Source organism: Vanellus vanellus, assembly GCF_965231255.1.
Source record: "Vanellus vanellus genome assembly, chromosome: 31".
NCBI classification, from domain to species: domain Eukaryota; kingdom Metazoa; phylum Chordata; class Aves; order Charadriiformes; family Charadriidae; genus Vanellus; species Vanellus vanellus.
The window spans coordinates 620,769-647,634 of NC_138936.1; the positions used below are offsets into that span (position 1 = coordinate 620,769).

Genomic DNA, 26,866 nt, shown 5'->3' on the forward strand with positions numbered 1-26,866 from the left:
CCATCGCGCATCCCGCAGGGTGAGGGTAGAACCGGGGGAAGCAATCGAGCGCCGAGCCCCAAGAGCGGCGAATCGAGCTCCGAGACGCGGAGCTAAGGCGACCCGTGGGGACAGTCGTGTCACCTCCCCCCACCACGGCCCGAGTGGGGCGTTCCCACCCGTGTCACCCACCCCCTGTCCTGTAGGGGGTGTCCCCTCCGTGTCACCTACTGTCCCGAGTGGGGTGCCCCCCCCGTGTCACCCCCACGGTCCCAAGTGGGGTGTCCCCACCCGTGTCATCCTCCCTGGTCTTGAGTGGGCTGCTCCCACTCGTGTGCCCCCCCCCCCTCCCCGTGGGCGCCAGGACACGGTGACAATGACAGACATCTCAAAGAGCTTTATGGCACAGCCCCCCCCCCCCCCCCCCCCCCCGGCATTGGTGGGTCCCCAAACTCGGGTGGGGGGTCCGGTCCTGAGTGGGTCCATCAACTGCTGCGTCACACCTGGGGGGGATGGAGAGAAACGGGGGGTTAAAGAAGGGGTGGGGGGAGCAGAGGGGAGGGGCGGGGGGACTAGGGGGGGCTCACCCGGGTGGCTGAGGCACGTGGGGGCCGGTGGTCCCTGCAGGGTGGACTGGTGCCAGGGGGGCCCCCCCTCTCCGCCGGGCGGCTGCTGCCAGAAAAGCCCATGAGACCCCCAAAATGGGGGGAGGAGACCCCCAAAATGAGGGGGTGAAACCCTAAAATGGGGGAGACCCCTAAAGTCGGGGGGAGACCCTAAATGAGGGTGCGAGACCCCCAAATGAAGAGGTGAGACCCCAAAATGAGGGTGTGAGACCCCAAAACGGGGTGTTGGAAGCCAAAATGAGGGTGTGAGACCTCAAAATGGGGGTGCCAGACTCCAAAACGAGGGTGTGAGACCCCAAAATGGGGTTGTGCTGTCCCCAACCCCCCCCCAAATCTCACCTCTCCCCGGGTCGCCGTCGCCGCGCTGCCAGCGCCAGCCCCACGCCGGGCACCAGCAGGGCGATGGGGAGGGCACAGGCCAGGGCGAGGGGGGCCGGCGGGGGACGTCGCCGGGGGGCCGGAGGGGGCCCCCCGACCTCCTCCTCGCAGCGGGACCCCATAAAACCGGGGGGACAAGCGCAGACGTGGCCGGAGAAGTGGGTGTAGCAGGTGGCTCCGTGCAGGCAGGGGCCGGAGGCGCAGGCGTCGGCACGGTGGCGGCAATCAGGGCCAGCGTAGCCGAGGGTGCAGGAGCAGGTGAAGGCGTTGGCGCCATCCTGGCAGGTGCCGCCGTTGGCACAGGGGTTGGGGGTGCAGTCGTCGGCGTTGTGCTCGCACCGGCGCCCCGAAAAACCCGGCCGGCATTTACAAATGGCGCCGCCGCGACCCAAGTCCCGGCATTGGCCGCCTGCAGCCGGGGACGGGGGTCAGTGATGTCGAATCATGACATGGAAGGGGTCAGCAATGCTGAACTGTGCCAGGGAGTGGGTCAGTGACATCTAATTGTGCCGGGGAGGGGGTCAAGGATGCCAAACTGTGGTGGGGAGGGGGTCAGTGGCACCAAAACACGCTGGGGAGGTGTCAGTGGCACTGAACCATGCCAGGGAGGGGGTCAGCGGTGCCAAACCGCACCAGGGAGGGCATCAGTGGTGCCGAACCACATTCAGGGGATGACAGTGGGGAAAATGGGGAACACTCACCATGCAGGCAGAGGTGGTCGGCACAGCGGTCGGCACGGCGCTCGCAGTTGGAGCCGCGGAAGCCAGGAGGGCATCGGCACGTGTAGCCAGCGCCAGGTGCCGGGGCGCAGGCTCCGCCATTGAAGCAGGGACCAAGAGCACATGGGGACGGCGGCACCTCCGGGAGAGGCTCTGGTATCGCCAACCCAAGCGATGCTGACGACACTGGTGCTGGTGCCGGCACCGGTGCTTCAGGGGCCATCGCTGCTGCTGCCGGTGCCACCGCTGGTACTTCTGGGGCCACCGGTATCACTGCTGGTGCTTCCAGGGCCACCGCTGGTGCCACCGGTGCCACTGCTGGTGCTGCTGGTGCTTCTAGGGCCACTGCTGGTGCTGCTGCTGGTGCTTCTGCGGCCAATGCTGGCGCGGCTGGTGCCGCTGCTGGTGCTGCCGGTGCTGCCGCTGGTGCTTCTAAGCTCACTGCCGGTGCTGCTGGTGCCACTGCCGGTGCTTCTGGTGCTGCCGGTGGCCATCCCGGGCCAGGGGTGTCGCAGCGTGGCCCCGGGGTGTTGCTCCCATGCCCCTGTGTGGGCAGTGCCGTTACAGGGATGGTGGGTACTGGCGCCCCCCCGGTGTGGATGTGGGGGTGCCCAGAAGCACCAGGGGGTCCCTGGGGAGATCCTGGGGGGCTCCTGGGGTGACAAAGGGGCTGATGGTGCCTGGTGGGCGAATCCCACTCACCACGCAGGTGCCCCCATTGGTGCAGGTGCTGCCGTCAGCGCCGGTGGGGGTGCAGGCTTCACGGCACTCGCCTGTGGGGAGAGAGCAGGGGGGGTAAGGGGCACCCCAAAACCCAGGGGACACCCTGGGGAGCTGGGGACCCCCCCTGAGGGCGGGTACTCACGGCGGGCACAGCAGGGGGGCCAGCAGCGGCGGGGGGGGCGGCAGGCAGCAGCGGGGGGGCAGCGGTGGGCGCAGGGAGGGCAGCGGGGGGCACAGCGGGGGCCACGGGAGGGGGGGCGGCAGCGCAGGCGGGTGCCGAAGCGCAGGCCCCCCCCGGCACCTCCCCGCCAAGGACCCCCCGGGGAGAGGTGCTGCCGGGCCACCGCGCGCCCCAAGAGCCGGTCCTGGGGCCCTGGGGCACCCGTCAGCACCCACAGCCCCCCCCGGACCCCCCCAGACTCCCTCTTTTCCCCTCTAACCCTCCCTCTCTGCCTCCCCCCCCCCAACTGACCCCCCCCATTCATGGATTCCAATTCACTCCCCCAATTCAGGGCTTCTCTTTGCCCCCTCAAACCCTAATTCGCCCCCCCAAAACCCCTTTGTCCCGCCAACCCTCATCTGCTCCCACCCCCTGAGCCCTGTTTGTCCCCCCATTTACCCACTGGGACCCAGATCTGCTCCCCCTTATCCCTCATTCCCCCCCCAACCACCCAGGACTCCTATTTGCCCCCCCGGGATCTCCATTTGCCACTTCCCCACTCCCCCGAACCCCATGGGTCCCCCAAGTGCCCCCCACTCACCCCCAGAACCTTTTGCCTCCTCCAGCCGCCACGACTCGATGACAAGAGAGACAGTGCCCTGGGAGGGGGGGACATGACAAAAATTAGGGGGGTGATTCCTGGTCCCTCGGTGCTCCAGTGACCATGGAGGGGGGGGTCAGATTTGGGGTGGGGGGTGTCCTCACCGGCCATGGGAAGGCGAAGGGCAGGCGGAGGATGCGGGGGGCCCCTGGAGCAGGGGGAGGTCCGGGGGGGCTGTGGGCGACCCCCAGGCTGCAGCCGACCCCCCCAGGGGGCCGCAGGCAGAGGCGAAAGACGAGGCGACAGGAAGGGGGGCCCCCGCAAGGTCCCGCCGGGCCCCCCCGTGCCGACAGCACCCGCAGTTCCAGCACCCCGGCCAGCTGCACCTGCAGGTGGGCCTCAGCGACCCAAACCCCCCCGGGACCCCCCCAGGACTCCCCAGACCCCAGAACTCCCCCGTCAGCACCACAAAACACCCCTCAGGGAACCCTCCAGTACCGAAACATCCCCCCCCAGCACCCCAAAATGGTCCCTTAGGCCACCCCCTCAGCATCCCAAGCCCTCCCCAACTCCACAGGAATACCCCGGACTCCCCACCCAGCACTACAAACATCCCCCCCGAGACCCCCACAACCCCCCCCGCCCCAAATATCCCACCTAGAACTCCCCACACACACTGAGACCCCCCTGGGGACCACAGAGGGACACTCAAAGCGCCATGGGATCTCCCTGACCCCCCCAGGGACCCCCTAAAAACCACCAAGGGTCTACCCCAGCCTCCTAAGACCCCCCCAGAACCCCTCTGCGGTCGGGCTCACCGGCGGGGGGCAGAGCAGTGCGAGGAGGGTGGCCAGCAGCAGCGCAGCCATGGCCAGCACCAGAGGGGGGGGCCGGATCCGTTCTGGGGCGGGGGGTCCCGCCTGGTCCCGGGGCTCAGCAGGGTCTGAGCCCACCGCCCCCCCCAGACCCCTTTCTAAGGGACAAGCCGCACCCCCTTCTCATCAGGCCCCGCCCACAATCGCAGGCCACACCCCCAAAGGGGATGTAGCCCCCCCCCCCAAAGGGGGATCGCCCCTGAAGGGCTCAGCTCCAGCCCAACAACCCGCCCCTGTGAGCCTGGATCTGGCCCCATAAGCCCCCCCAAAAAGGGCCCAATCCAGCCCCATAAGCCACCCCCAAAAGGGCCCGGATCCAGGCCCATAGCCCCCCCTGAAAGGGCTTTGATACAGCCCCATAGCCCCCCCCAAAAAGGGTCCAATCTAGCCCCATAACCCCCCCACAAAAGTGCCCAGATCCAGCCCCAGAGCCTCCCCCTCCAAAAAAAGGCCCCAAAAGCACGAGGGAGGGGGGACCACTCCATGCTCCCCCCCCAATCAGCACAGCACACCCACATGTCCACGTCACCCTTTATTCACCCCCACCAGGGTCGAGCCCCCCCAAAACCCCCCTAAAACCGGGGCCACGCCCGGCCATCCCCCGCCACGGGGCCACCGGCGCCTCTGACCGCATCATCCGGGTGATGTGTCACCCCTTGCTCCCGTGCCAAACAAACTGTGGGGGTGGTGGTGGTGTGGTGTGATGTGTGTGTCATCCCATCCTCCCCCCACCGGGGAGACTTGCGCCGCTGACATCACGACGATGTCACGCCACCGTCCCGCTGACATCACTGCCTGACGTCACTGCTGCTTGGAGCGTGGCCAGAGGCGGCCGGCCAAGGCGCCCAGGAAAAGCCCCGTCGGCTTCTTGCCCTGTGCCAGCTCGGCCAAGCGCTGCTGCTCCTCCTGCTCATCACACCACAACCCGCCCCCCCCCGGCAACAATTCAGGGTGAAAAACAGCCGTTAGGGGCAATTCAGTGCTGCCACCCCTTCCCTTAAACCTCGATGCATCCCCACCTCCTCCAGCTGCGACCGACGTCGTTTAAAAGCTGCCAAAGGATCCTCCTCCAGCGCGTAATTCTCCAGCACTGTCCGGACGTCCTCCACCCCGCTGAGGGCGATGGCTGCAGGGACAGAGGGGACAGTGTGGGAAGAGGGAGGGTTGACGGGACACGACACACGTTTGGGGACAGGCGTTTTACCCACTTTTGAGGAAAGCGGTGAGGTCATAGAGCGCGCGGTCGTCGGAGCTGCCATCCCAGCGTGGCAGCGCCAGCCCGTTGTAGGGCTGGAGGCAAAAGGCTTCTCTCCGGCAATCCACCACCACCACCTTGGCCGGGTCTCTGTTGAGGCAGGAGATGTCCTGGAGATGGGGACACAGAGAGAGAGAGAGAGAGAGAGAGAGGGGTTGGTAGAGGGCAAGAGGGGGGTCACCAAAGTGCCTGTCCCCCTCCCTGCCCCCCCTACCTTGACGTGGTGGCCGTCCATGTAGCGGGTGGCATCGCGGAAGAGGCGGTAGGAGATGAAGCCGTGGGGGTCCACGCTGTCGATGAGGGGGAAGGCAGTCTTGGGGGGGAGAGAAATAGGAAAGGTGAGAGGGCAGGGGACACCCTGTCACCCCCTCCCGGGGTGGCCATGGCCATGTCCATGTCTCCCCCTCCCTGTCCTCACCATGCCAGTTTCGGAGGTGAAGACAACAATCTCGTAGAGGGGGGCGAGCTGCTGGAGGAGGCTCTCGATGCCTGGGCGCTTCTTGAAGCGCCAGCCGGTGACGAGCTGGTTTTGGGGGGGGGAAAGAGGGACAAGGTGTCACGGGAGGGGTGGCAGCAGTGGGAGGGACACAGAAAGCCTCAGGGGACACTCACCGACCACTCCGGGTGCAGCAGAACGTCAGTGAGCTCGATGACGAGGGTGTAGGGGGGCTGGTAGTAGGGTTCACGTAGTGGGTCCGGCAGCAGCTTGGGACTGGTGGGCTCGATGATCATCTGGTGAGGGGAGGGTCAGGGGGAGGGATGGAGCCCCCCCAAGCATGGAGATGAGCCACTGGTGTGGGGACAAGGGCTGGAATGTGGGGACGGAGTGCCCCAGCAAACGGGGATGAAACCTGCCCAAAACCGGGGATGGGAACCCCTGCCTTGTGACAAACACACCAAGGTGGGGACAAGAATCCCCCCCCACAGGGACAAGGACCCCCAATCGGTGAAAGAAGACCCCAAAATAGGGGGAAATGTGCCCCAGAATGGGGATAGGGGACCCCAAAACAGGGAAGTGAATCCCCAGAGCAAGAACAAGGACCCCCAGGAGGGGATCGGCATCCAAAACATCTCCAAATGTCCCCAAAATGGGGACAAACCTCCTCAGGAGGGTGAAAAAGCTCTCAGGACAGGAATGGCCACCCCTGGTCAGATGAACCCCCCCTGAAAAAGGGTGGAATCCCCCCCAAAACAGGTCCCCACGCACCTGCCTGTAGTCCTTGAAGTACTTGTATGTCCTGCGGAGCTGCTGGATGCCCACGGGGTCTGTGGAGACAAGGCCAGCGCGGGTGAGGGTCACCCAGGGTCCCTGCTGTCCCCAAGGGGGGTGACAGTTCCCCCCTACCACCCCCCTACCATGACAAAGACCAAAACACCCCCAGAAAAACCCCTTTTGGGTAACAACAGAGTGTTAAAAACATTGTAAAACCCTCCGGCTGCGACACTGAAGTGTCAAACGGCGCCGAGGACGCGACGTGTCCACTGCCCTGCAGTGGCTGTCACCCCCCCCCGGGGGGGTGGCACCTGGCCATCCTGGCCATGGGAGGGTGTCACCCCCCCCCCGGGGACATCACTCACCGCTATCGAACTCATCGGGGATCTGCAGAGAAAAGAGGGAGGTGGAGGGTTAAGACGGGGACAGTGAGGAGGAGGGGGTGACACCGGAGATGGGGACGGAGATGGGGACGTGGTGCCATCAGAGAAACCATGTCATGGAGGAGGGAGAAGGGACATGCAAGGTGACAAGAACAATTCACAGGTAGGTGACGCCGTTTTCATGCAGCTTCCTTCCGCCGACTGATGTCCTTGTTACCCCACTGACGTTCCTGTCACCCCACGGGTGTCATTGTCATCTGCTCAGCGCTCTCCCCTCATCGTTACCCCGTTTGATGTCCCCGTGTCCTGTCCCATCCAACCGCTGGTGGCCGGAGACTGGGCAATTCGCACCTCTCCCTCCCCCAGGGAGCCTGCACTGCACATCAAAACCCCCAACACCTCCTGAACTCTCAAATAACAAAAGGGGGGGTTGGGTGAGAAAAATGCCTCCCCAGGGCGTGACAAAGACTGTTGGCCCCTTTAGGGACATGACACTCCCTTTAGGGACACGCCACTCCCCTCAGGGACAGAGAACCCCGACACTTCATGGGACACAAAAACCACAAAATAGGGGAAAACACCAACAAAAGGGGATGGATATGAGAAAGGAGAGCAGATGCTAAGCCCCTGTGATGTCTCAAAATGTCCGCAAAGGGCAGGAAGGGTACATCGGCGCAGCCCTGCTGCCTAAAAAGGGGGGGGTGTCCCGCCGCTGAGCGCCCCTCACCTTGGCACCATGCTCGTCCACCGCATTGCTGCCTGCAGGAGGGAGAGAGTGAAGGTGACGGGGTGGCCCCGTGGTGGCATTGGGGACAGGCTGGGGTGGGGACACACACACATAGGGACACGGTGGGGACTAACCAAAGATGTAGACGATGGCCACGCCGGTGCCAGCACCCAGCAGCCCCGCCAGGCGCAGGGCCAGCCGCCGGGCCGCCGCCATCCGCTCCCGCCGCCGCCGCTCTTCCTCTTCCTCCTCCTCCGGCCCAGGGGCGCGACTCAGGGGTCCCTCTGCCGCCTGCGGGGTGGAGAGGACACAGAGAGGGGACACACACGGTGAGCCCTGGGGACACGGAGGGAACCCCCAGAACACCCAGGGATGCTTGGAGATGGCTGGAAAGGTGCAAAGATGGCCAGGGACATCCAGGGAGCTCTGGGGACAGTCGGAGAGAGCCAAGAAGCCTCCTGTGGCATTTGGGGACACTTGGGGACAACCAGGGAGTTCTGGGGTTGTTCCGAGGGTGACCAGGGATGCTTGGGGAACCCCAGAGACACTTGGGCACGCCCAGGGATGTTCGAAGATGACTGGGGACAGTCTGAGGCAGCCAAGAAGCCTCCTATGGCATTTGGGGACACTTAGGGACAACCAGGGAGCTCTGGGGATGTACTGAGAATGACCAGGTACAGACAGAGAGCTCCAGGGACACTTGGGGACCCCCAGGGACGCTTGGGGACACCCATGGAGCCCTGAGGACCCCCGGGGAGGACCGTGGAGCCCTGACCCGGGAAAGGCCAGAGAGCCTGGGGGACATGTGGGGACACCTGGTGACACCCGTGTCGTGTCGTCCCCCCCCTCCCGCCCTCACCGCCCCCTCAGGCCCAGGCCCGGTCCTGCCCGCCGGGCTCAGACCCGTCGCGGCCCCACCTGGTGCCGCCGCAGCCGCTCCCGCAGCACCGCTTCGGTGCCGGAGGTGCCGCTGGAAGCCCGGCCCAGCGCGGCGCGGGCCCGGCGGGCCCCTAGGGCAGCGCAGGCCCCGCAGGCCGCCACCACCCTCCCGGCCGCAGCCACCGCCGCCGCCATCTTCCCGCACCGCCCACCCCACAGCGCAGGCGCGGCCGCCGCGGCCACACACCTTCCGGCGCCGCCAGCCAATGGGAGGCAGCGAGGGCGGGAGGAGGCAAGGCACGAGGGGCGGGGTGTGGACAATGAAGACCAATGGGGACGCGGCTGCCGGCCAATGGCAGCGGAAGGGAGGCGGGGTCGCCGCCAGGGGAGCCAATGAGAGGAGGAGGCGGAAGCGGAGGCAGGGCGAAGGGGGTAGAACACGTGCGCGGCTGGCGCTGAGCCCCCCCTTCCACGGTTCTATGGGGCGGAGGGGCGGTTCAACCTCCCACACTCCCGGGCCTACGGGGGCCCTGCTTCAGCCCCCTCACAACCCCACGCGGGGGGCAGGTTTGACCCCCCCTTTCCCCCCCGCCCCAGGTCACAGGAGCCCCAGTTGAACCTGCCCCCCAGTTCTATAGGCAGGGGCCCCCCAATTCCACCCCCCCCCCCAGACCCCCCCCTCCATAGAGGACAAGACAGAAGAGGGGGTGCTGCACCCACAGGCATTTATTTGACACCTAAACCTCTCTACAACCAGCAGCGCAGAGAAGGGGGGTGGGGAGAAAGGGGTCAGGGGTAGAAATAAAATGGGGAGTGGAGGGGGAGGGGGGGGGCTTTAGGCCTCCAGCAGCTTGCCAAGGAAGCGGAGGTTGAGGATCTTGAGCTGCTCCTCCAAATCCATGCGGACGATGCCGTCCTCCCCATCGATGCTGAGCAGGATCCCAGTGGCTTCACGGTCCTCCCCCAGGATCACCTTCACCTGGGGGTAGGGAGGGCGTTAGTGCCATGGGGGGGGTACGGAATGAGGTAGAGGGGTGTCCCTGAGGGGCTTGGAGGGCCCCATAGGGGTTGTGGGGATCCAAGGGGGGGGCTGGTGTAACACCTGAGGGGATCTATAAGGGAACATAGGGTGTGGGGGGGGAACGTTGGGGGGAGCCTAGTATGAGGGGGGGTCTCAGTATAAGGGAGCGCCTGGGGGGGCCTACCTTGTTGCTCTTGGTGGGGGTGACGGGCTCTAGGTGCTCGCTGGAGATGCTCACCACCTTCTCGCTGTCCTTCAGATAGACAGAGCACATCCCGCCCTACGGGGAGAAAATGGGGGAGGGGTCGGTGTCACCCTGTCCCCCCCTACCCCAAAACCACCCCCCAAACCCTCCTAGGGTGTCTCACCGTGACACTGCGGATGACGCCGGTCTGTCCCACCGCCTGACTGTCCAGGTAGGTGTCACGGACCTTCACCTGGATGTCGGTGGTCACCCAGTCGCTGGAGCTCTGCTCGATCCCCGATCCGGGGGTGTGGGGGTTGTACCCCCCCGGGGAGGGTGCCCCGGGGGTCATGGGGCTGTAGCCCACCGGGCTGGGGCTGGGACTGGCCTAGGGGAGGAGAGAGAGAGAGAGAGGAGGCAGTGTTAGGGGGGCTACAAAAGGGTTTAGAGGGGCTACAAAAGGGTTTAGAGGGGCTACAAAAGGGTTTAGAGGGGCTACAAGAGGGGCTCTGAGGGGGTTAGAGGGTGCTCTGAAGGGGTATAGGATGTTATATGGGGATTACAAGGGGGGTTAGGGGGGTGTAGAGGGGCTATGAGGTGGTGTAGGGGGCCTATGGGGACACGTGGGGGTCTGTGGGGGTGTGTAGGGGGGGCTATAGGGACTACAAGGGGGTTCAGAAGGGCTGTGAGGGGGTTTAGGGGGGCTACAGGGGTGTGTAGGGAGTTCTATAGGGACTATGAGGGGGTTTAGGGGGATGTAGGGTGACTGAGGGGGGTTAGGGGGACATAAGGGGAGTTGGGGGGTGTAAGAGGGCTATGAGGGGGGTTTAGGGGGGGCTACGGGGTCACATTGGGAGTTATACAGGGACTATGAGAGGGTTTAGATGGTGTAGGGGAACTGCATAGGGGTGTAGGGGTTGTAGGTGAGCTATGGGGGTATGGAGAGGGTTTATTCGAGCTATGAGAGTTTAGGGGGGCTATGAGAGTTTAGGGGGGCTACGAGGCGGTTTGCAGGTTGTAGGGGGGCTATGAGAGGGTTTAGGGGGGCATAGAGGGGAGTAGGGGGGATATAGGAGCATTATATAAGGACTACGAAAGGATTTAGGGGGACCATAAGCGAGTTAAGGGGGGTATAAGGGGGTTTAGAGGGACATAGGGGGGCTATGAAGGGGGTAAAGCGGCTACAAGGGGGTGCAGGGGTGCTGGGGGTACCTGGTAGGCCATGGGTGACGGCGTGGGGTGATAGCTGGCCGGTGAGTGGGTGTTCTGGTAGCCCACGGGGCTGGGGGCCACTTGGTGGTAGCTCTGGGGGCTGGGGCTGGGCTGGTAGGAGCCCTGGGGCGAGGGGACGGCGTAGGGCGAGAACTGGTCCGTGTTGTACCTGGGGGGCAGAGCAGCAGTAGTGGAGGGAGGGGGGCTGAGGATTTGGGGTCCTCCAGGGCCAACACTGCACCCCTGGGGGCACAGTTAGCCGTGGTTTGGGGTCCCCCAGGAGCAGCTTTCCCCCCACCACTGTGTTTTGGGGTCCCCCAGGAGCAGTTTCCCTCCAGAACCATGGTTTGGGGTCCCCCCTGGACTATGGTTCCCCTCTGAGGAGCAGTTTCCCTCCCAGGGCTGTGCTTTGGGGTCCCCCAGGAGCAGTTTCTCCCACAAGAACCAGGTTTCAGGGTCTCCCCAGGAGTAGTTTCCCCCCCAGGGGTGTAGCTTGGAGTCCCCCAGGGGTGTAGTTTCCCCCCAAGAGCGGCGGTTTGGGGTCCCTCGGGGCCTGCTGTGGGGCAGAGGGAGCACTCACATGGCCGGCGTGCCGGGGGTCTGGGGGTTGTAGGGCTGGTTGACCTGGGGGGACGAGGGGTCAGGGTAGCCAGGGGTCTGTGGATTGGGGGTGCCCCCGTAGCCCTGCGGCGAGGGTGTGGGCTCATCATCGAAGCCATACTCGAAGTCCTCATCGGCCCTACAGGGGACAAACGACCGTCATCGTCACAGCGGGGCCATCCCAGTGGCCAGGGACCCCAAAACGGGGCCATCCCAGCAAGGGGAACCCCAAAAGGTGGCTGTCCCGGCAAGGGGGACTCCCCTGGACCCACCTGGAGGGTGTATTGGGGTTGTTGGGGTCCCAGGCCCCGCTCTGGGCAGGCGTGCGGCTGCCGTCGTGCAGCGGCGTCTGTGAGCCGTAGTGCGGTGTGCGGCTGCCTGCGAGGGTCCCACAGCAGGTCCATCAGGCTCCCCTGCCCTCCCCAAGACCCCCTTTCTCCCTGTCCCCACTTTAGCCCCATCACCTCCAGAAGGTCACCCCGGGGTCCCCTCCGTGTCCCCCAAGGTCCCATCTCATCCTGGCCCATCCCCTCCAAGACAGATCAGAGTCTCCCCGTGTCCCCAGGGTCCCCCCCATCCCTGTTCCCTCCATCCCCTCCATGTTCCCAATGTCCCACTTCATAACTGGGCATTTTCCCCAGAAGACCCCAGCGTCCCCCTAATCCCCGTCCCTCCATCCTCCTGTGTCCCCTCAATGTCCCCCAAGGTTCCATCTCATCCTGGTCCACCTCAGGGTCCCCTCTGTGTCCCCAGGATCCCCCTAATTCCTGTCCCCTCCACAACCCCCCATGCCACTCACCGTCATGCAGGGGGGTCTGTGAGCCATACATGGGGGTGCGGGAACCAGAGCCGTACATGGGGGTCTGGGAGCCATACATGGGGGTGCGCCCGTATGCCGACGTCATCCCGCCTGGCCGCCGTGAGCCTCTGTGGGGACACGCAGGTGTCAGAGGACAGGGACCCCCTAAGAGCCCCACTCCTGTCTGACCACCCTGACCCATTAAGGGGCCTCCAAGGGCTACTCCGACCTGTCCAGAGGTCTCCAAAGGCCATCCTGACCTGTTGGGGGACCTCCAAGGACCACCCCAACCCTTTAAGGGGTCTCTGAAGGCCACCCTGACCCATCCAGGGATCTCCGAGGGCCACCCAGGGGTCTTCAAGGGCCACCCCGACCCCTCAGGGGTCTCCAAGGGCGGCCCCGATCCCATGTCCCCGTTTCCCCCACTCACACAGTGGTCAGGCGCTGGCGGTCCACTGAGATGGTCTGGCAGGTGGAGTGCAGCTCCACACGGGCCGTCGACTCCGTCGCATCCTTCACCACCCCGATGTAGCCTGCGGGGCAGGATGGGTGGCTCAGGGTGGGGGTCTGGGCATCCCCGAGACCCCCATTCCCTCTTTGAGGGGGACACAAACGGGCACCCACCTTTGTAGGGTCCTTGGGAGATGCGCACCGTCTGCCCGATGAGGTCATTATCCCGCCGCCCGCGGCCACGGCTCATGCCACCGCCACCGAAACCGCCACGTTGGCCTACGGGACCGAGATGGGGCTTGGGGGAGGGGGGGAATCCTCAGGGACACCCCCGCAGCCTCAGGGACACCCCCCCAACACTCACCAGCCCCGCTGGGGTGCATTGGGCTGCTGATACGGGGGCTCATGGGGGCGAAGCCGCCCACGGTGAAGTTGGTGACATCCCGTGGCTGTGAGAGGAAGAGAAAATGGTGCCTGAGGGGGGGACAGCAACAAAACTGGGGGACTGCAGCCCCCCCCGATGGTCCCTGGGGGTGTCCCCACCTTGGAGCCGCCCGCCAGGACAAGGTGCCGGGTCTTGCAGACAAACATGCCGCCATTCTCCACCAGCTTCTTGCAGTGCAGGAAGGCAAAGCCCCGGAAAAGGTGCCGGATCTCCCCCTCGCGGCCCTGTCCCAGTGAAACGGTGGGGTTTGAGCCCCGGTAAAAAAGGCAGGGGGGCCAAAACCCAGAGAGGTGACCGGATCCTCCCCCCAGCAATGAAGGACCTAGGGGGTTGGTGGGAGAGATACGGTGTCCCCTCAATGCTGGGAGGGATGTGGGGGGGCACCAGGAGGGACCCCAATACACGAGGGACCGCCCCCATGGTGCCAGGAGAGACCCAGCTCACCCCAGGGACAGTCCCTGACACCGGGACAGACCCAGAACAGCATCAGCAGGGACCCAGGACACCCCTGGGGCCTGCAAAATGTCAAGAGGTGCCCTCAAAGCACAAAGGGGGGCCCCCAAAGCACCAAGAGGGGCCTGTCTCACCCCCAGGACCCCCCCCTCAAAGCCCGTAAGCCCCTACTGAGTGAGGCCCGTCGATGACTTTGACGATGTCCTTGACATGGATGTTGTTCTGCTCTGAGTCGAGGGCAACGGCGAAGCGGTTGTCCTTCTTCCTGGTGACGGCCTGGTGCCGCACCGTCACCACCTTCCCGTACATGTTCAGCACCTAGGGGGGACACAAAAGGCTGGGAAAGTGGGAGGCAGCCAAAAATGCCCCCTCCCCCAGGGCAGGAAACACAGCTCCAGCACAGGGGCGAGCATGGAAACCCCACCGCTAGGACACTGGGACTCACCTGGAAGGTCTCCCGCTCCAGGCGGACGATGACACCCACCGTTTGGGGGTCCAACTGCACCAGTTCACCCCATTCGTGCTGTCCCCCCACATCCACGCCAGACGCTGTCTCCGAGCAGAGCTGTAGGTCCCGCGGCAGTACCTTGAGCTGGTGAAGAAAAGTGTGAAATGCAGCTGTTTCCTCTCTTTTTTAACCCCAAAACCCAGCCCGTTTCAGTGCAGGACATGGCACTGAGCAGGACTTTTCACCCCCCTTCTCCCCCCCAAATACCTCGTGCATGGTGAGGTCAGAGAAGAGGATGACAAAGTTTTCCTCCACCCTCACGATCAGCCCCGTGTCGCCTTCAAAACGCCCTGCGATCACCTTGACGTGGTCACCCATCTTGAAATACTTCCGCAACTCCTGAGCTGGGAACTCCAGCATGTCCTGGGAAGGGGGGGCAGGAAAAAGAACACCATGGGCATGAAGAAAAGAGGCTGGGGGTGTCCTGGTGGCACCTGGCGTCACTCCCCGGGGACTCCCTGACCTTCAAGTCCTCATGTTTGGGCATGATGGTGATCTTGTTGCCATCAACGCTGAGGATTTTGCCCTGCAGGTTGATCAGCTCACCCTCGCACACCTCCACGTTGTCACCGGGCTGGAAGTTGTGCTCTCGTTCCTTCCCTGGAGTGACAGTGGAGACAGTGAGGGGACAGTGCCACGGAGGGGGGTATTGGCACAGGGACGGCAGTAGCACCTGCTTACCCGTGCTCTCTGTCACCACCTCCAGGTCGATGCCTTCAGGCTGGTCCTCAAACTTCTCCAGCTCTGACAGCGTGGGCTTCACCCCCTCCGTTATCTGCCCAGAGCAGAGTTGGTGCCCAAAACGCCCCATTCCACCCCAAAACACACCCGGATCGGCACCATTGTCCCTGCCGAGGAACCACCACCCTCCCAACACCCCTCGGTTTTAGAAAGGAGGTGGTTTTGGGGGAAAACCGGTGGGATTTGGGCTCAAACCCCAGCATGGCAGGGCAGCAGCGCTCACCACAGCTGACATGGCAAAGCTCTTGAAGAGGAATCCCTTGCGGCTGTAGCGGTTGCCTTCAAAGATGAGAAAGTCCCCGTCGGATGCCACATCACCTCCCAGGGACCTGGGACAAAACCCAAATCACCCCCTCAGTGGGCAGAAGGCCGCACCAGAGATGAAACCCCCACCTTGACGAGGACAGCTCTGCCAGGGTGGGCTTTTGGGGCAACGTCTGATGTTCTCTGACATGGTGATAGTCACCTACCGGATCTTCTCAGCATCAAAAAGCCGTTGTGGGGGTCGCTTGAACTTCTTCCTCTTGGCGAACCAGTCTTTCTGTGGGTGGGGGAGGCAGGGAGGATGAGCAAAGGGCAGCAGCGCGGCGGCAGTGGCAGCACCAGCGCGGTGCGGATTGGCTTACCAGGCTCATGCGGGCTTTGATCCGGTCAAAGTCGATGCGGGGGATCATCTTGAGGGAGATCTGGTTCTGGCTGGGCTCCACATAATCCACCTTTTGGGGGGAGAGATGCAAACGTGGGGTGAGCCGGCTGTCTGTCCCCCCTCACAGCACCGCCCGTCCCCTCCTCACCTGGGCGATGTCGTCTTTGTAGATCCCCCTCTTGAGGCGCACCCAAGATTTGGGCTTGAGGTTGGTGACCTCCTTCACCACTTTGAGGACGTCGGTCATCTCCTTGATGGGGACCATCTGCTGGTTCCAGTAGCCCATCCGCAGGTTGCCCACCCCCTCAATCGCCTGCTTGACATGCGTCTGCTTGTAGGCCTCCACGTAGATGTAACCCTTGACGTGCTCGGGGGCCACCACCGACTTGATCTGCAGGGGCTGGAGGACCAGGGGACACATTGGGGACACCACAGCACTGTCACACACCCACCGCCCCCTCTCCTCCCCCTCTGGCCGCAGCCCGTCTCCCCCTGGAGCCTCACCGTGTCAGTGAACTGGTAAGCGATGAATTTCCGCATAAGGGCAATGGCTGTGGCGCGCTCCTCGCCGATCTGGGGACAAAAAGAGGTGTTTCAGGAGTGGGGATGTGGCCCCCCGGCTACACCGAGCCCCCCCGCATGCCCCCTGGAACCCACCTTGCACTTCACAGTCCAGAGATTGGGGTCCCTGCACAGGGGCGGAGAGGGAAATGCTGTTACAGGTTGTCTTGTCCCAATTTGCTCCTTTTCCCCCCGTCCCACCCTCCACGAGACTCACTTGACTCCAGGCAGCAGCTGCTGCTGCGTGATGTCATCCGAGAGCTCATCAGAGCCACCATAAACACTGAAAAAGGAAAATTGTTAAAAAAAAAAAAAATAATGAAAAGGGGGGGGGCAGCACAGCACTCCCCTTGTTCTGGGAACGAGGACGGGGACAGAGACAGCAACTCACGTCTCTCCCACCGAGGATTTGGCATATTTCTTCATGTAATATTCGCCCAGCTCTTCCTCACGCTGGTCCCTGCAAAGCGAAAAGTGTGTGTGGGGGGGTGTCAGCGCAGGCCCCGCTGCCCCCACAGATGGACAGACACAGGGTAGGAGCTGCCGTCACCTCCAGAGGTTCTGCAGCCGCCGAGCGCCAGAGCGATCCTCGTCCAGCACCACATTATCGATGTTGGAAGCTGCGAGGAAGAGGAAGGTGGGGATTTCGCCCCCCCCCGGGGGATGGAGTAGGGGAGTGGTCTGGGCTTGCTCGGCCCCAGAGATGGAGGGAGGGGGGGCAGACCCCGAGGGGAAATGGGGGGGTGGCGGGGTGATTCGGGCTTACCTTCGATCTCTTCTGCTCAGGAACAAGGAGTGGCAGTGGAGGATGGAGCAAATAATAGCGGCAAAACCACCCGCGGGTGAGGGGGGAACAAAGGGGAAGGAATCAAAATTCAGACGATGGCACGGGGAGGGGGAAAGGGAGAGGAAAGAATAAAAGCGAAAAATAAAGCAGGCGAGCGCAGATGAGATGTGCTGAGCGGACAGACACTGGGAGTGAGGGACAGACGGACAGCGGGAGGCAGGGAGGACATGCCATCCCTCCCACTCCCCCCCAAGTGATGGGTTTTGGGGGCGGAAAGGTGCTGAGAGGGGGGATAAAAGCTGGAGGGGCGGGTTGGCCCCCGAAGAGTTGCGCTTCCATCCTCTTCCTCAGGCATCCAGGGCAGGGAAGGGACCTGGGGGGGCCCCCAAAGTCCCAGAGGGGCCCCCAGAGCCCCAAAGCGTGGTGGGGATGCTCCTCACCTTTCTCCAGGATGTCCTCGGCTCCATCCTCCCACTGGTCCTCATCCTCGTACTCGTCATCCACATCTGGGGGAGGTCAGGGCGGTGAGCAGGGCCGGGGGGTCAGCAGCAACCCCCAACACCCCCGTGGCCCCCCCACAGCTCACCAGCCTCATCCAGGATGAAGCCGCCGTGGCGTGGCTTTTTAGCTGGTCGGTCGTCATCTTCCTCTTCCTCCTCCTCATCATATTCCTCTTCCTCTTCCTCCTCCTCCTCCTCAGCCTCCTCCTTCTCGCTGCCGGCTGCGCTGGCGTGCTCCTCCTCAGCCTGGTGGGGGGTTGGGAGGGATGAGGGGGACAGGGTGTGAGGGAGGGCACCCACACACGTCCCCCCCTGCCAGCTGCAGCCTTCAGCCTCACCTCGTTCTCCTCAACCTCCTCTGCCTCGCTGCTGCGCTCACTCTCGTCCTCCGAGAAGTTGCTGTCGTCGCTGTCCGACATGGCGGCGCTGGGAGGGGTCTGGAGAGCAAGGGGGGGATAGGGGGTGTCCCAGGGGGATGGGCAGTGGGCTCTGGGGGTGTCTGGGGGGGCCTCTGGGGAAGTGGGGGTGCCCCAGGAGGACTCAGGAGGCAGGCAGGGTCTAGGGGTGTCCTGGGGAAGTGGGGGTGCCCTAGGAGGACGAAGGAGGCAGACAGGGGGGTCTGAGAGTGTCTGGAGGGGGGTCTGGGGAAGCAGGGGTGCCCCAGAAGGACTGGAGGCACAGGCGGGGGAGTCTTGGGGTGTCTCAGAGGGGCCCTGGGGGTGTGCTGGAGGGTCTGGGGGTGCCTCGGGGGGGCCTGGGCGTCATGGGGGGGTTTTGCCAGGGTGTGAGGGGACACAAACCAGTACGACGCCCCCCTGGGGCAGCCCCACGCCCGGCAACGGCCCCACGGCCCCCCTCCCATCCCTATAACGCGCCTGAACCCCAGATGTGGCCCCAGGGCGGGGGCGTGTGGGTGTCCCGACCCCTGCCACCTCCTTACCGCCGGAAAAGGCGGCGGCGGCTCCGCTCCGCTCTAGGCCTTGGTTCGGCCTCCCCGCAGGCCTCGGCCCCGCTCCGCCGGCGACCACGGCCCCGCCTCGGCCCGGCCCCGCTCTCAGCCTATCTCGGCCCCGCTCTCGGCCTAATCCGCGGTCCCGGTCGCGGTCGCGGTCCCGGTCGCGGCCTGGCCTGGTCTGGTCCCGGCTCCGCCGCGCCTCCGCCGCCCCAGCGTCACGTGACGGGGGGACGGGGGGCGGACCCGGCCGTCGTCACGTGACCCTTGATTGGCAGAGGGCGACGGCGGCGCCGAAGGGACAAAAGAGATGGCGCGGGGGGCTCCCTCCCCCCGCCCCCTCCGGATGCCTGGATCCCATAGGACCCTCCCCCACGCCCCCCCCAGGGTCCCGCCGTGGGCACAGAGGAGCAGATATCAGAAAAAAACAGTTTATTTACTAAAAAACAGGTGTTTCCCCCACAAACCGAGGGGGTCCAGCGCTCCCACGCCCCCCCCCCCCCAATTATGCCCCCCCCGGGGGGAGCAGCACCCCAAAATTCACCACGGGGACCCCCATATGCATGCTCAGACACCCCTGCCGGGCACCAGGACCCCCCATATCCAGCGTGGGAGGTTTGGGGGGGGTTTCACCCCCGTGCCCCCCCACTCCCCAAAAAATAATAGCCCCCCCGGGGGGGGCAGCACCCCAAACCCCACCACCGGGACCCCCATATCCACACTCAGACCCCCACCAAGCCCCCTCTATCCACCTTCAGACCCCAGTGGGAGGTGGGGGGGGGGGATCCCTGACCCCCGTGGGAGTCTGGGAGGTGTCTCTCACCCCCGTGGGGCTCCCCCCCCAAAATAAGAGCCCGCCCTGGGGGTGGCAGCACCCCAAAACCCACTGGGACCCATGCTCAACCCCCCCCAAGCCCCCTCTAGCTGCCTTCAGACCCCTGTGGGAGATTGGGGGGTGTCCCTGACCCCTTTTGGTGGCCCCCTTCCAAAATATTAGGGTGCCCCCGGGGGGGGCAGCTTGCCGGTGATCTTGTTGGCCCCCTCCAGCAGCGCATTGTGGATGTCTTTGGCGCCGGCGATCTGGGCCTTGATGAGGGGCAGGTACTGGGTGTAGGGGAGGGTCTCGCCTGCCCCCCCCTCGCCTTTGGGGGCCGCTGGCACCAGGGCGGGGGCGTGTTTGGCGCTGTCGAAGCTCTGCGAGAGGCACTCATGGGCCAGGCGCTGGGGGAGGACACGGGGGAGTCACTGGGGCAGCGGGGACAGCAGAGGGGACAAGACTGGAGGGGTGAGGTTGGCACTGGGGGGGTGATGGTGCTAAGGGGTGGGGGTTTGGGGGGACAGCAGCGTGACTGGGGGTGTCACGGGGGGGCACAGGGACAGCAGGGTGGGTCAGCTGGGGAGGGACAGCAGAGGGGACAAGACTGGGGGGGTGAGGGTGTTGCTGGGGGGCGAGGTTGACACTGGAGGAGGTGATGGTGGTAAAGGAGGGGGGGTGTTGAGGGGCACCAGTGTCACTGGGGAGGTGGGGACTGTACTGGGCGTGTCACGGGGGGGGGACACAGAAATGTCACAGGGGATAAGGTGACAGTGGGGAGGCTGTGGGGGGGTCACTCACAAGGCAGAGCTCCAGCTGGTCGCAGAGGGCGTAGAACTCCTCCAGGCTCTTGTCAAAGCGCTGCAGGGCCCCGTCAGCGCTCTTCCTGTGGGTGGGGAGGCACCATCACCACCACCGCCACTGCCACCCCCAGGGGAACCAGGGAATATTGGGAAGGGACTGAGGGGGCTGCAGGGGGGAATGGGAGTCAGTGGAGGGGGCATTGGGCGGTGCTGGGATGGGGGTGGGGGGCACGGGGATGGTATTGGGGGCTACTGGGGTGTCACTGGGTGTTCTGGGGGGTATTGGGGTGGAACTGGGTAACTCTAGGGGATACTGAGGTGTACTGGGGTGGGACTGGGGGGTACTGCGATGGTATTGGGGGTACTGAGGCAGGATTAGTGGCTCTGGAGGGTTCTGGGATGGGGATGGGGAGTACTGGGATGGGACTGGGGGGCACTGGGGGGTACTGGGACAGGGATAGGGCTGGTTACTCACTGCCCGTTGTCAATGCTGGAGTTCTGCACCAGGTTCTGTGCTGCCACTTTCATCAGGGTCTATGGGGGTGGTAAAAAGGGGGTCGAGGGGACAAAGCCACGCTGGGGGGGGGGACACAGGGGGCTCCCCCAAGCTCCCACCACGGCCCCATGCATGTCACCCAGCAGCGGGGTCTCATTTCCTGGAGAGGGGGCCACCCCTGGGACATGTCTCCCCCCCTGCGATCACTGCGGCAGGGACCCCGCCGGGACCCCCACTACCAGCGCAGGGAACCGCCTGGGGGCAGGCCCCGCCCCTTCCCAACACCACACCCCCACGGCGGCAAGCCACGCCCCCACCAGTCACCGGCCCCACCTCCCTTCTGCGACAAGTTCCGCCCACACCTCCACGCCCCGCCTCTCCGGGCGGCAAGCCCCGCCCCATACCGGCAGCCGAACGCCTACAGTAGCAAGCCCCACCGCCCCTCTGCGGCAAGCCCCGCCCACCAGCGGTAGGCCCCGCCCACCTGCAGGCTCTCCTTCAGCTGAGGGATGAGGAGGCGGAACCGCTGTACCGGGTCGAAATCCTGCGCCTGCGCGGCCGCCACCTGAGCCGGCAGAGGCGGCCCTGGGGGCTGCCCGGGTCCCGAGGGCTGCCCCGGCCCCGCTCCCTGCCCGGGAGCGGCGGGCAGAGGCGGCGGCGGCGCGGGAGCAGCGGGCGGACCCGGCCCGGGGCCTGGGCCCGGCGGCGGCGGTTGCGGGGGAGCCGCCATCTTTCGCTCCCGGCCGACCCCGCGCGCCGGGAAGTGACGCCAGACCGTTGCGTGCGGGGTCCTGACGCCGACCGGAAGTAGGTGCCCGCCGCGGTGCCGGCGCAGGCCCCGCCATGGCGCCCACCATCCAGACGCAGGCGCAGCGGGAGGAGCCGGGCCACCGGTACGGCGGCGTCACGGGCCTGACGTCACGGCGGCCGCCGTGGCGTCACGGCGGGGGATGGGGGAGACGGGCGGTTTGGGTCCCCTCGTGATGTCACACGGCGCGCGGGGTGTGTGGGGGAGTGGGGAGCGGAGACCGGGGTGCCCTGCTGACGTCATAGCGCACGTGAGGGGGTTTCGGGGTCCCAGACACTCGGGGGCCATCCTGACGTCATAGTGCACGGAGGGGGCGAGGGGGGGTCTGCCTGAGTCCCTTCATGATGTCACACACATGGGGAGGGCATAAAGTTGGGTCCCCTCTTGACATCATAGCACACGTGTGGGCGTGGTTCTGGATGCTGGCGTCCCCTCATGACATCATAGCCTACCAGGGGGCCTCTGGGCTGGATGCCTGGGTCCTCTCGTGACATCATAGTGCAAGGGTGGGGTGCCTTCATGATGTCATAGTGCAAAGGTGGCATCCCCTTGTGATGTGGTATTGCAGGGGGTGGTTCTGGATGCTGGGGTCACCTTATGACATCATAGCGCATGGGGGGGGAGGGGGGGTTGTGGGGTCCCGGGCAGCTGGGTCCTTCCTTGATGTCACACACATTTTGGGGGTGTGTGTGTGTAAATTTGGGTCCCCTCTTGATGTCATAGCGCACATGTGTCCTCGTGTGATGTTATAGTGTGAGGGCAGCGTCATCTCATGATATCATAGTGTATGTAGGGAGGGATGGGGTTGGGACCCGGATGCTTGGGTTCCCTCATGACATCATAGTGTGAGGGTGAGGTCATCTCGTGACATCATAGCACACCCCCTGGGGGGGGTGGGGGGTCCTGGATGCCTGGGACCCCCTGCTCCTCTCCCCCTCCCACAGGCCCAGCTCCCACCGGACACTGCCCGAGAGGTGAGGTGGGGGGGGAGCCTGGGGGGAGCCCTTTTTGGGGGAGGGGCCCTGAGGCCCCTTCCCCCCTGTGTTTTGGGTTCCCCCCCTGACCCCCCATCACACCCTTCCCCCAGGTCGGGTGTGGTGTGTCGGGTCAAGTACTGCAACAGTCTCCCTGACATCCCCTTCGACCCCAAGTTCATCACGTACCCCTTTGACCAGAACCGGTATGGGGGGGTGAGCTATGGGGGGGGCACCCCACAAACACCCCTGGGGGGGCTGGGATGTTTTGGGAAGGTCATTCAGTGCCAGGGGAGGGTTTTGGGGGGGTGTTGATACCCCCTGGGTTGGGGCGGGGGGGAGTGGGGAGATTTTGGGGCATTTGGGGTTTTTTTTTGGGGGGTGGGTTTTTGGGGGGGGTGTTTTTTTTGGGGGTTGGGGATTTGGGGGGGCTGTTTGTGGGGATTTGGGGGTGGGTTGGGGTTCTGAGGGGGTGGGATTTTCGTGGGGGGTGGTGGTTTTTTTTGGGGGGGTTTCTGGGGGGGTTTGGGATGTTTTTGGGGGTGTTTTGGGGTGCCTGGATGTGTCCCCCCACGTGTCTCCCCCCAGGTTCGTGCAGTACAAGGCGACGTCGCTGGAGAAGCAGCACAAGCATGATCTGCTGACGGAGCCCGACCTGGGTGTCACCATCGACCTCATCAACCCCGACACCTACCGCATCGACCCCAGCGGTGCGGGGGAAGCCCATATCGGGGGAGGGGGGACGCCCCAGATTTTGGGACACACACACACACACCCAGATTTGAGGGCATGGGTGGAGGTATTCACGGGGAGTGGCACATCCACCCCAGGGCTGAGGGACACACCAGGGGCAGGGAGGTGAGTGTCCAGTAGGGGGTGTGTGGGGGAAATGGGGGGACCCCAACACTTGGGGGGGACCCTAAAATTGGGGGGGACTCTAAAATTGCGGGGGGGACCCTAAAACTTTGGGGGGTAAGCCAAATTTCCTTACTCCTCCCCGCAGTGCTCCTGGACCCAGCAGATGAGAAGCTGCTGGAGGAGGAGATCCAAGCGCCCACCAGCTCCAAGAGGTAACGTTGTCCCCCAGAGAGGGGGGGAACACCCCAAAACCGGGCTGGGGGGGGCACAGGGACCCTTCCAAAACCCCTGGGGGGGCCCCCCCTACATCACGGTGCTTCCCCCCCGTCCCAGGTCGCAGCAACACGCCAAGGTGGTGCCATGGATGCGCAAAACCGAGTACATCTCCACTGAGTTCAACCGCTACGGCGTCTCCAATGAGAAACCTGAGGTCAAGTGAGTCCGGGGGGGTTCCTGGGGAGGGAAACACCCCCTCGCCCCCCCCTCACCCATTTCTCCCCACCCCACCTCCAGGATCGGCGTTTCGGTGAAGCAGCAGTTCACGGAGGAAGAGATCTACAAAGATCGTGACAGCCAGATCGCCGCCATCGAGAAAACCTTTGAGGATGCCCAGAAAGCGGTGAGGGAGGAGGCGGGGGAGGTTTTGGGCCCCCCCCCCGGGATATTCTGAGGGGTAGGGGCACAGCCCTGACCCCCTCCTGTGCCCCCCCTCCTCCCCCAGATCACCCAGCACTACAGCAAACCTCGTGTCACCCCGGTCGAGGTCATGCCTGTCTTCCCTGACTTCAAGGTAGGGGCGGGACACCCTATGAGGACCCCCTCGGCGGGATGGGGAGGGGGACACACACGCTGGGGACCCCCCCAGCAAGACGGGGAGACACCCCAAATCCCCCTTACACCTCCGTGACACTGTCCTACAAAAGAAACTGAGGCACAGACCTCCCCCTTGCAGGGGGAAGCTGGGGGGGTAGTGGGCAGTTTTGGGGGCAGAATGGTGGTTTTGAGGTCTGGGTTCCCTCCCCCCCCTTTTTTTTTTGCCCTTCACCCCTCCCGTTTTTTGCCCCCACACCCCTTTCTTGCACCCCCCCAGATGTGGATCAACCCCTGCGCCCAAGTCATCTTCGACTCGGACCCAGCACCCAAGGACACGAGTGGCCCGGCCGCGCTGGAGATGATGTCCCAGGCCATGATCAGGTACTGCGAGGGGGACAACGGACACCCCCACATTTTGGGGGGGGTTTCTTCCCCCGTGTCCCCCCATGGTCGTCGTCCTGTCCCCCCATTTTAACCCCTTCCTGCCCGCAGGGGGATGATGGACGAGGAGGGGAACCAGTTTGTGGCCTATTTCTTGCCGGTGGAGGAGACACTGCGCAAGCGGAAGCGGGACCAGGAGGAGGAGATGGATTACGCCCCTGAGGATGTGTACTGGGGGGGTCCTGTTTATCGGGGGGGGCATCCTATATGTCTGGGAGAGATCCTATATAGCCTGGGGGTTCCTGTATAGCTGAGGGGGGTCTCATATAGCTCAGGGGGTGCTATATAGTTTGCGAGGGAATAGGTATATGTATGTATAGTTTGAGAAAAAATGGGTTATGCCCCAGAGGATGGGGGGGGGGGGGGCTATATATCCGGGGGGGTGTTCTGTATATCCACAGGGGGTTCTATATATCTGGGAGGGGTCATACATATGCGGGGGGGGTCCCATATAGCTCGAGGAGGTGGTGTCCATGGGGACCAGACTGGGGCGTCCCACAGTTTGGAGGAGGACAAACGGACGGCCCGGCAGAGTTGTTAGATTTTGGGGGGCTGCTTTGGCAGGGGGGGAGGGAGTTTTGGGAGTGGGGGCAGTCTTTCCAGTCCGTGTCGTCCCCCCCCCCAACCTCCCTGTTCCCCACCCCTTCCAGATACGACTACAAGATCGCCCGGGAGTACAACTGGAACGTGAAGAACAAGGCCAGTAAGGGCTATGAGGAGAATTACTTTTTCATTTTCCGCGAAGGCGACGGTGTCTACTACAACGAGCTGGAGACCAGGTGGGGCTGTGGGGGGCAGATGGGGCTGTGGTGGGCACTGGGAGACACCCCCCCAGCAATAATGGTAGGAGATTTGGGGTTGGGGGGGAGTTCAGGGTCTGGGGGGCGTTTCTGTGGAGTTTGGGAGGGGACTGGGGAGTGGTTATGGGGGTTCACAGAGGGTCAGAGGGGGCGTGAGGAGGAATCTGGGGGATTCCAGGGGTGTAGTTGGGATCTGGGGGGGGGAGTCTGGGGCGGTGCCAAGGGTGTGGGTGGGATCTGGGAGGGTCCCAGGTGGTCTGGGGGGAGTCCCAGGGGTATAGGTGGGATCTGGGGAGGGGGTGGGGTGTCCCAGGGATTTGGGAGGCTGCCTGGGGGTCTGGGGTGGTCCCAGGGGTTTGGGCAGGATTGGAGGTGTCCCTGGGGGTCTGTGGGGGTGCCAGGGGTGCCTGACCCCCCCCCGGCTCCCCCCAGGGTAAGGTTGAGCAAGCGTCGGGCGCGGGCAGGAGTGCAGTCGGGCACCAACGCGGTGCTGGTGGTGAAGCACCGGGACATGAACGAGAAGGAGCTGGAGGCGCAGGTACGGCCCGGGGAGGGGGAGTGTCCCCAATACCCACCCCCTGACCCCCCCAGGGTGCAGTGGGGACTCAGGTGTCTGACTGACCCCCCCACCTTTGCTGAACCCCCCTCAGGAAGCGCGGAGGGCACAGCTGGAGAACCACGAGCCAGAGGAGGAAGAAGAGGAGGAGATGGAGGCTGAGAAGGAGGCGGCGGGATCGGGTATGGGGTCTGGGGGGTAACTGTTGGGGCTGTGGGGGGCTTCCTGGGGGCTGGGGGTCTCCCTTAGGGTCTGGGGGGGGACGCTTTTGGGGCTAAGGGGGACTCACCTGGGGTGGGGGGGCCCCTCTGGGGTGTGGGAGGCTCCCTTAGGGTCTGGGGGGGCTCCCTGGGTTTTGGGAGGGCTCCCCTGGGGTCTGGGGGGTCCCCTGAATGGGGGAGGGAACTCCTTTGGGTCTGGAGGGGCTCCTCTGGGTGTGGGGGGGGTTCCCTTCAGTGTGTTGGGGCTCACCTGTATTTGGGGGGGGGGGTGGGGGGGCGGCTCTGGACACCCCCCAACCCTGCCCCCATCTCTCCCCCCCCCTCCACAGACGAAGAGCGGGAGAAGGGCAGTGAGAGCGAGGCGGGAGCAAGCGGAGAGGAGGAGGAGGCCGAAGGCTCCGGGGGGAGCAGCAGTGAGAGGGGGGGCTCAGCCCGCAGCGAGGAGGAGGAGGAAGAGGAAGAAGAGGACGAAGAGGCTGAAGAGGAGGAGGAAGGCGGCCGGGGGGGCCGGCGGGGGGGCAGCGATGCCGCCCGTGCCGCCCGTGACCAGGAGGAGATCTTCGGCAGCGACAACGACGACGACGACGAAGAGGAAGAGGAGGATGAGGAGGAAGAGTCGGAGGGAGGGGGCAGCGAGGGGGGGCCTCCCCGCAGCCCCCGCCTGAGCCCCAGCGAGGAAGAGGAGGAGGAGGAGGAAGAAGAGGAGGAGGAAGAGGAGGAGAGCCCCAGCGATGCCTCTGACTCCTCCAGTGACTGAGGGGGATTCCCCTCCCCCCCAGACCCTATTTTGGGGTAAAAAACAGACACTTTGGAGTTTGGTTTTTGTTTTTTTTTTTTTCTCTTTAATAACGTAGTCATGGTTACCAGCCATAGTCATAACAAAAGTTATTCATAATAAAATGTAT

General features: G+C 64.4%; 5 protein-coding genes across 6 annotated transcripts; 1 reads left to right on the top strand and 4 right to left on the bottom strand.

Annotated features, from left to right (window-relative positions):
- Positions 1 to 400: 400 nt before the first annotated feature.
- Positions 401 to 4,055, bottom strand: LOC309682726 (uncharacterized protein; the record flags this gene model as incomplete). Its single annotated transcript, XM_082496841.1, has 8 exons — positions 401 to 482; positions 567 to 651; positions 945 to 1,392; positions 1,685 to 2,246; positions 2,405 to 2,475; positions 3,187 to 3,244; positions 3,351 to 3,572; positions 4,005 to 4,055. The coding sequence occupies 8 exons, from the start codon at positions 4,053 to 4,055 to the stop codon at positions 477 to 479; spliced, it is 1,503 nt and encodes a 500-aa protein (XP_082352967.1). The 3' UTR covers positions 401 to 476.
- A 525-nt stretch (positions 4,056 to 4,580) lies between these two features.
- TIMM50 (translocase of inner mitochondrial membrane 50) lies at positions 4,581 to 8,713 on the bottom strand (the record flags this gene model as incomplete). Its single annotated transcript, XM_082496818.1, has 11 exons — positions 4,581 to 4,967; positions 5,081 to 5,187; positions 5,270 to 5,426; positions 5,531 to 5,629; positions 5,735 to 5,839; positions 5,929 to 6,048; positions 6,524 to 6,582; positions 6,895 to 6,916; positions 7,640 to 7,671; positions 7,774 to 7,930; positions 8,558 to 8,713. The coding sequence occupies 11 exons, from the start codon at positions 8,711 to 8,713 to the stop codon at positions 4,863 to 4,865; spliced, it is 1,119 nt and encodes a 372-aa protein (XP_082352944.1). The 3' UTR covers positions 4,581 to 4,862.
- Positions 8,714 to 9,226: 513 nt separating this feature from the next.
- Positions 9,227 to 18,677, bottom strand: SUPT5H (SPT5 homolog, DSIF elongation factor subunit). Its single transcript, XM_082496834.1, has 30 exons — positions 18,366 to 18,677; positions 17,764 to 17,862; positions 17,512 to 17,671; positions 17,366 to 17,431; positions 16,905 to 16,916; positions 16,689 to 16,758; positions 16,530 to 16,598; positions 16,356 to 16,421; positions 16,235 to 16,265; positions 16,082 to 16,150; positions 15,726 to 15,977; positions 15,558 to 15,647; positions 15,402 to 15,472; positions 15,155 to 15,260; positions 14,872 to 14,965; positions 14,654 to 14,790; positions 14,398 to 14,553; positions 14,128 to 14,274; positions 13,854 to 14,000; positions 13,328 to 13,453; positions 13,149 to 13,233; positions 12,959 to 13,063; positions 12,765 to 12,867; positions 12,335 to 12,462; positions 11,808 to 11,913; positions 11,516 to 11,674; positions 10,936 to 11,104; positions 9,908 to 10,111; positions 9,724 to 9,819; positions 9,227 to 9,497 (listed from the first exon to the last, which is right to left on the bottom strand). The coding sequence occupies exons 2-30, from the start codon at positions 17,842 to 17,844 to the stop codon at positions 9,354 to 9,356; spliced, it is 3,249 nt and encodes a 1,082-aa protein (XP_082352960.1). The 5' UTR covers positions 17,845 to 17,862; positions 18,366 to 18,677; the 3' UTR covers positions 9,227 to 9,353.
- Positions 18,678 to 19,130: 453 nt separating this feature from the next.
- MED29 (mediator complex subunit 29) lies at positions 19,131 to 21,353 on the bottom strand. Its single transcript, XM_082496778.1, has 4 exons — positions 20,975 to 21,353; positions 20,470 to 20,528; positions 19,993 to 20,077; positions 19,131 to 19,598 (listed from the first exon to the last, which is right to left on the bottom strand). Exons 1-4 carry the CDS (start codon positions 21,218 to 21,220, stop codon positions 19,371 to 19,373), a joined length of 618 nt encoding a protein of 205 aa, XP_082352904.1. The 5' UTR covers positions 21,221 to 21,353; the 3' UTR covers positions 19,131 to 19,370.
- On the top strand, positions 21,197 to 26,859 carry PAF1 (PAF1 homolog, Paf1/RNA polymerase II complex component). 2 transcript variants are annotated; one of them, XM_082496775.1, is made up of 14 exons: positions 21,197 to 21,383; positions 22,243 to 22,272; positions 22,386 to 22,478; positions 22,861 to 22,982; positions 23,276 to 23,342; positions 23,464 to 23,565; positions 23,644 to 23,749; positions 23,852 to 23,920; positions 24,221 to 24,324; positions 24,436 to 24,552; positions 25,035 to 25,163; positions 25,617 to 25,722; positions 25,835 to 25,922; positions 26,291 to 26,859. In XM_082496775.1, the coding sequence occupies exons 1-14, from the start codon at positions 21,334 to 21,336 to the stop codon at positions 26,716 to 26,718; spliced, it is 1,611 nt and encodes a 536-aa protein (XP_082352901.1). In that variant the 5' UTR covers positions 21,197 to 21,333; the 3' UTR covers positions 26,719 to 26,859. The 2 variants fall into 2 exon arrangements, with proteins under 2 accessions (XP_082352901.1, XP_082352902.1); XM_082496776.1 differs by lacking the exon at positions 22,243 to 22,272.
- The last annotated feature ends 7 nt before the right edge of the window (positions 26,860 to 26,866 follow it).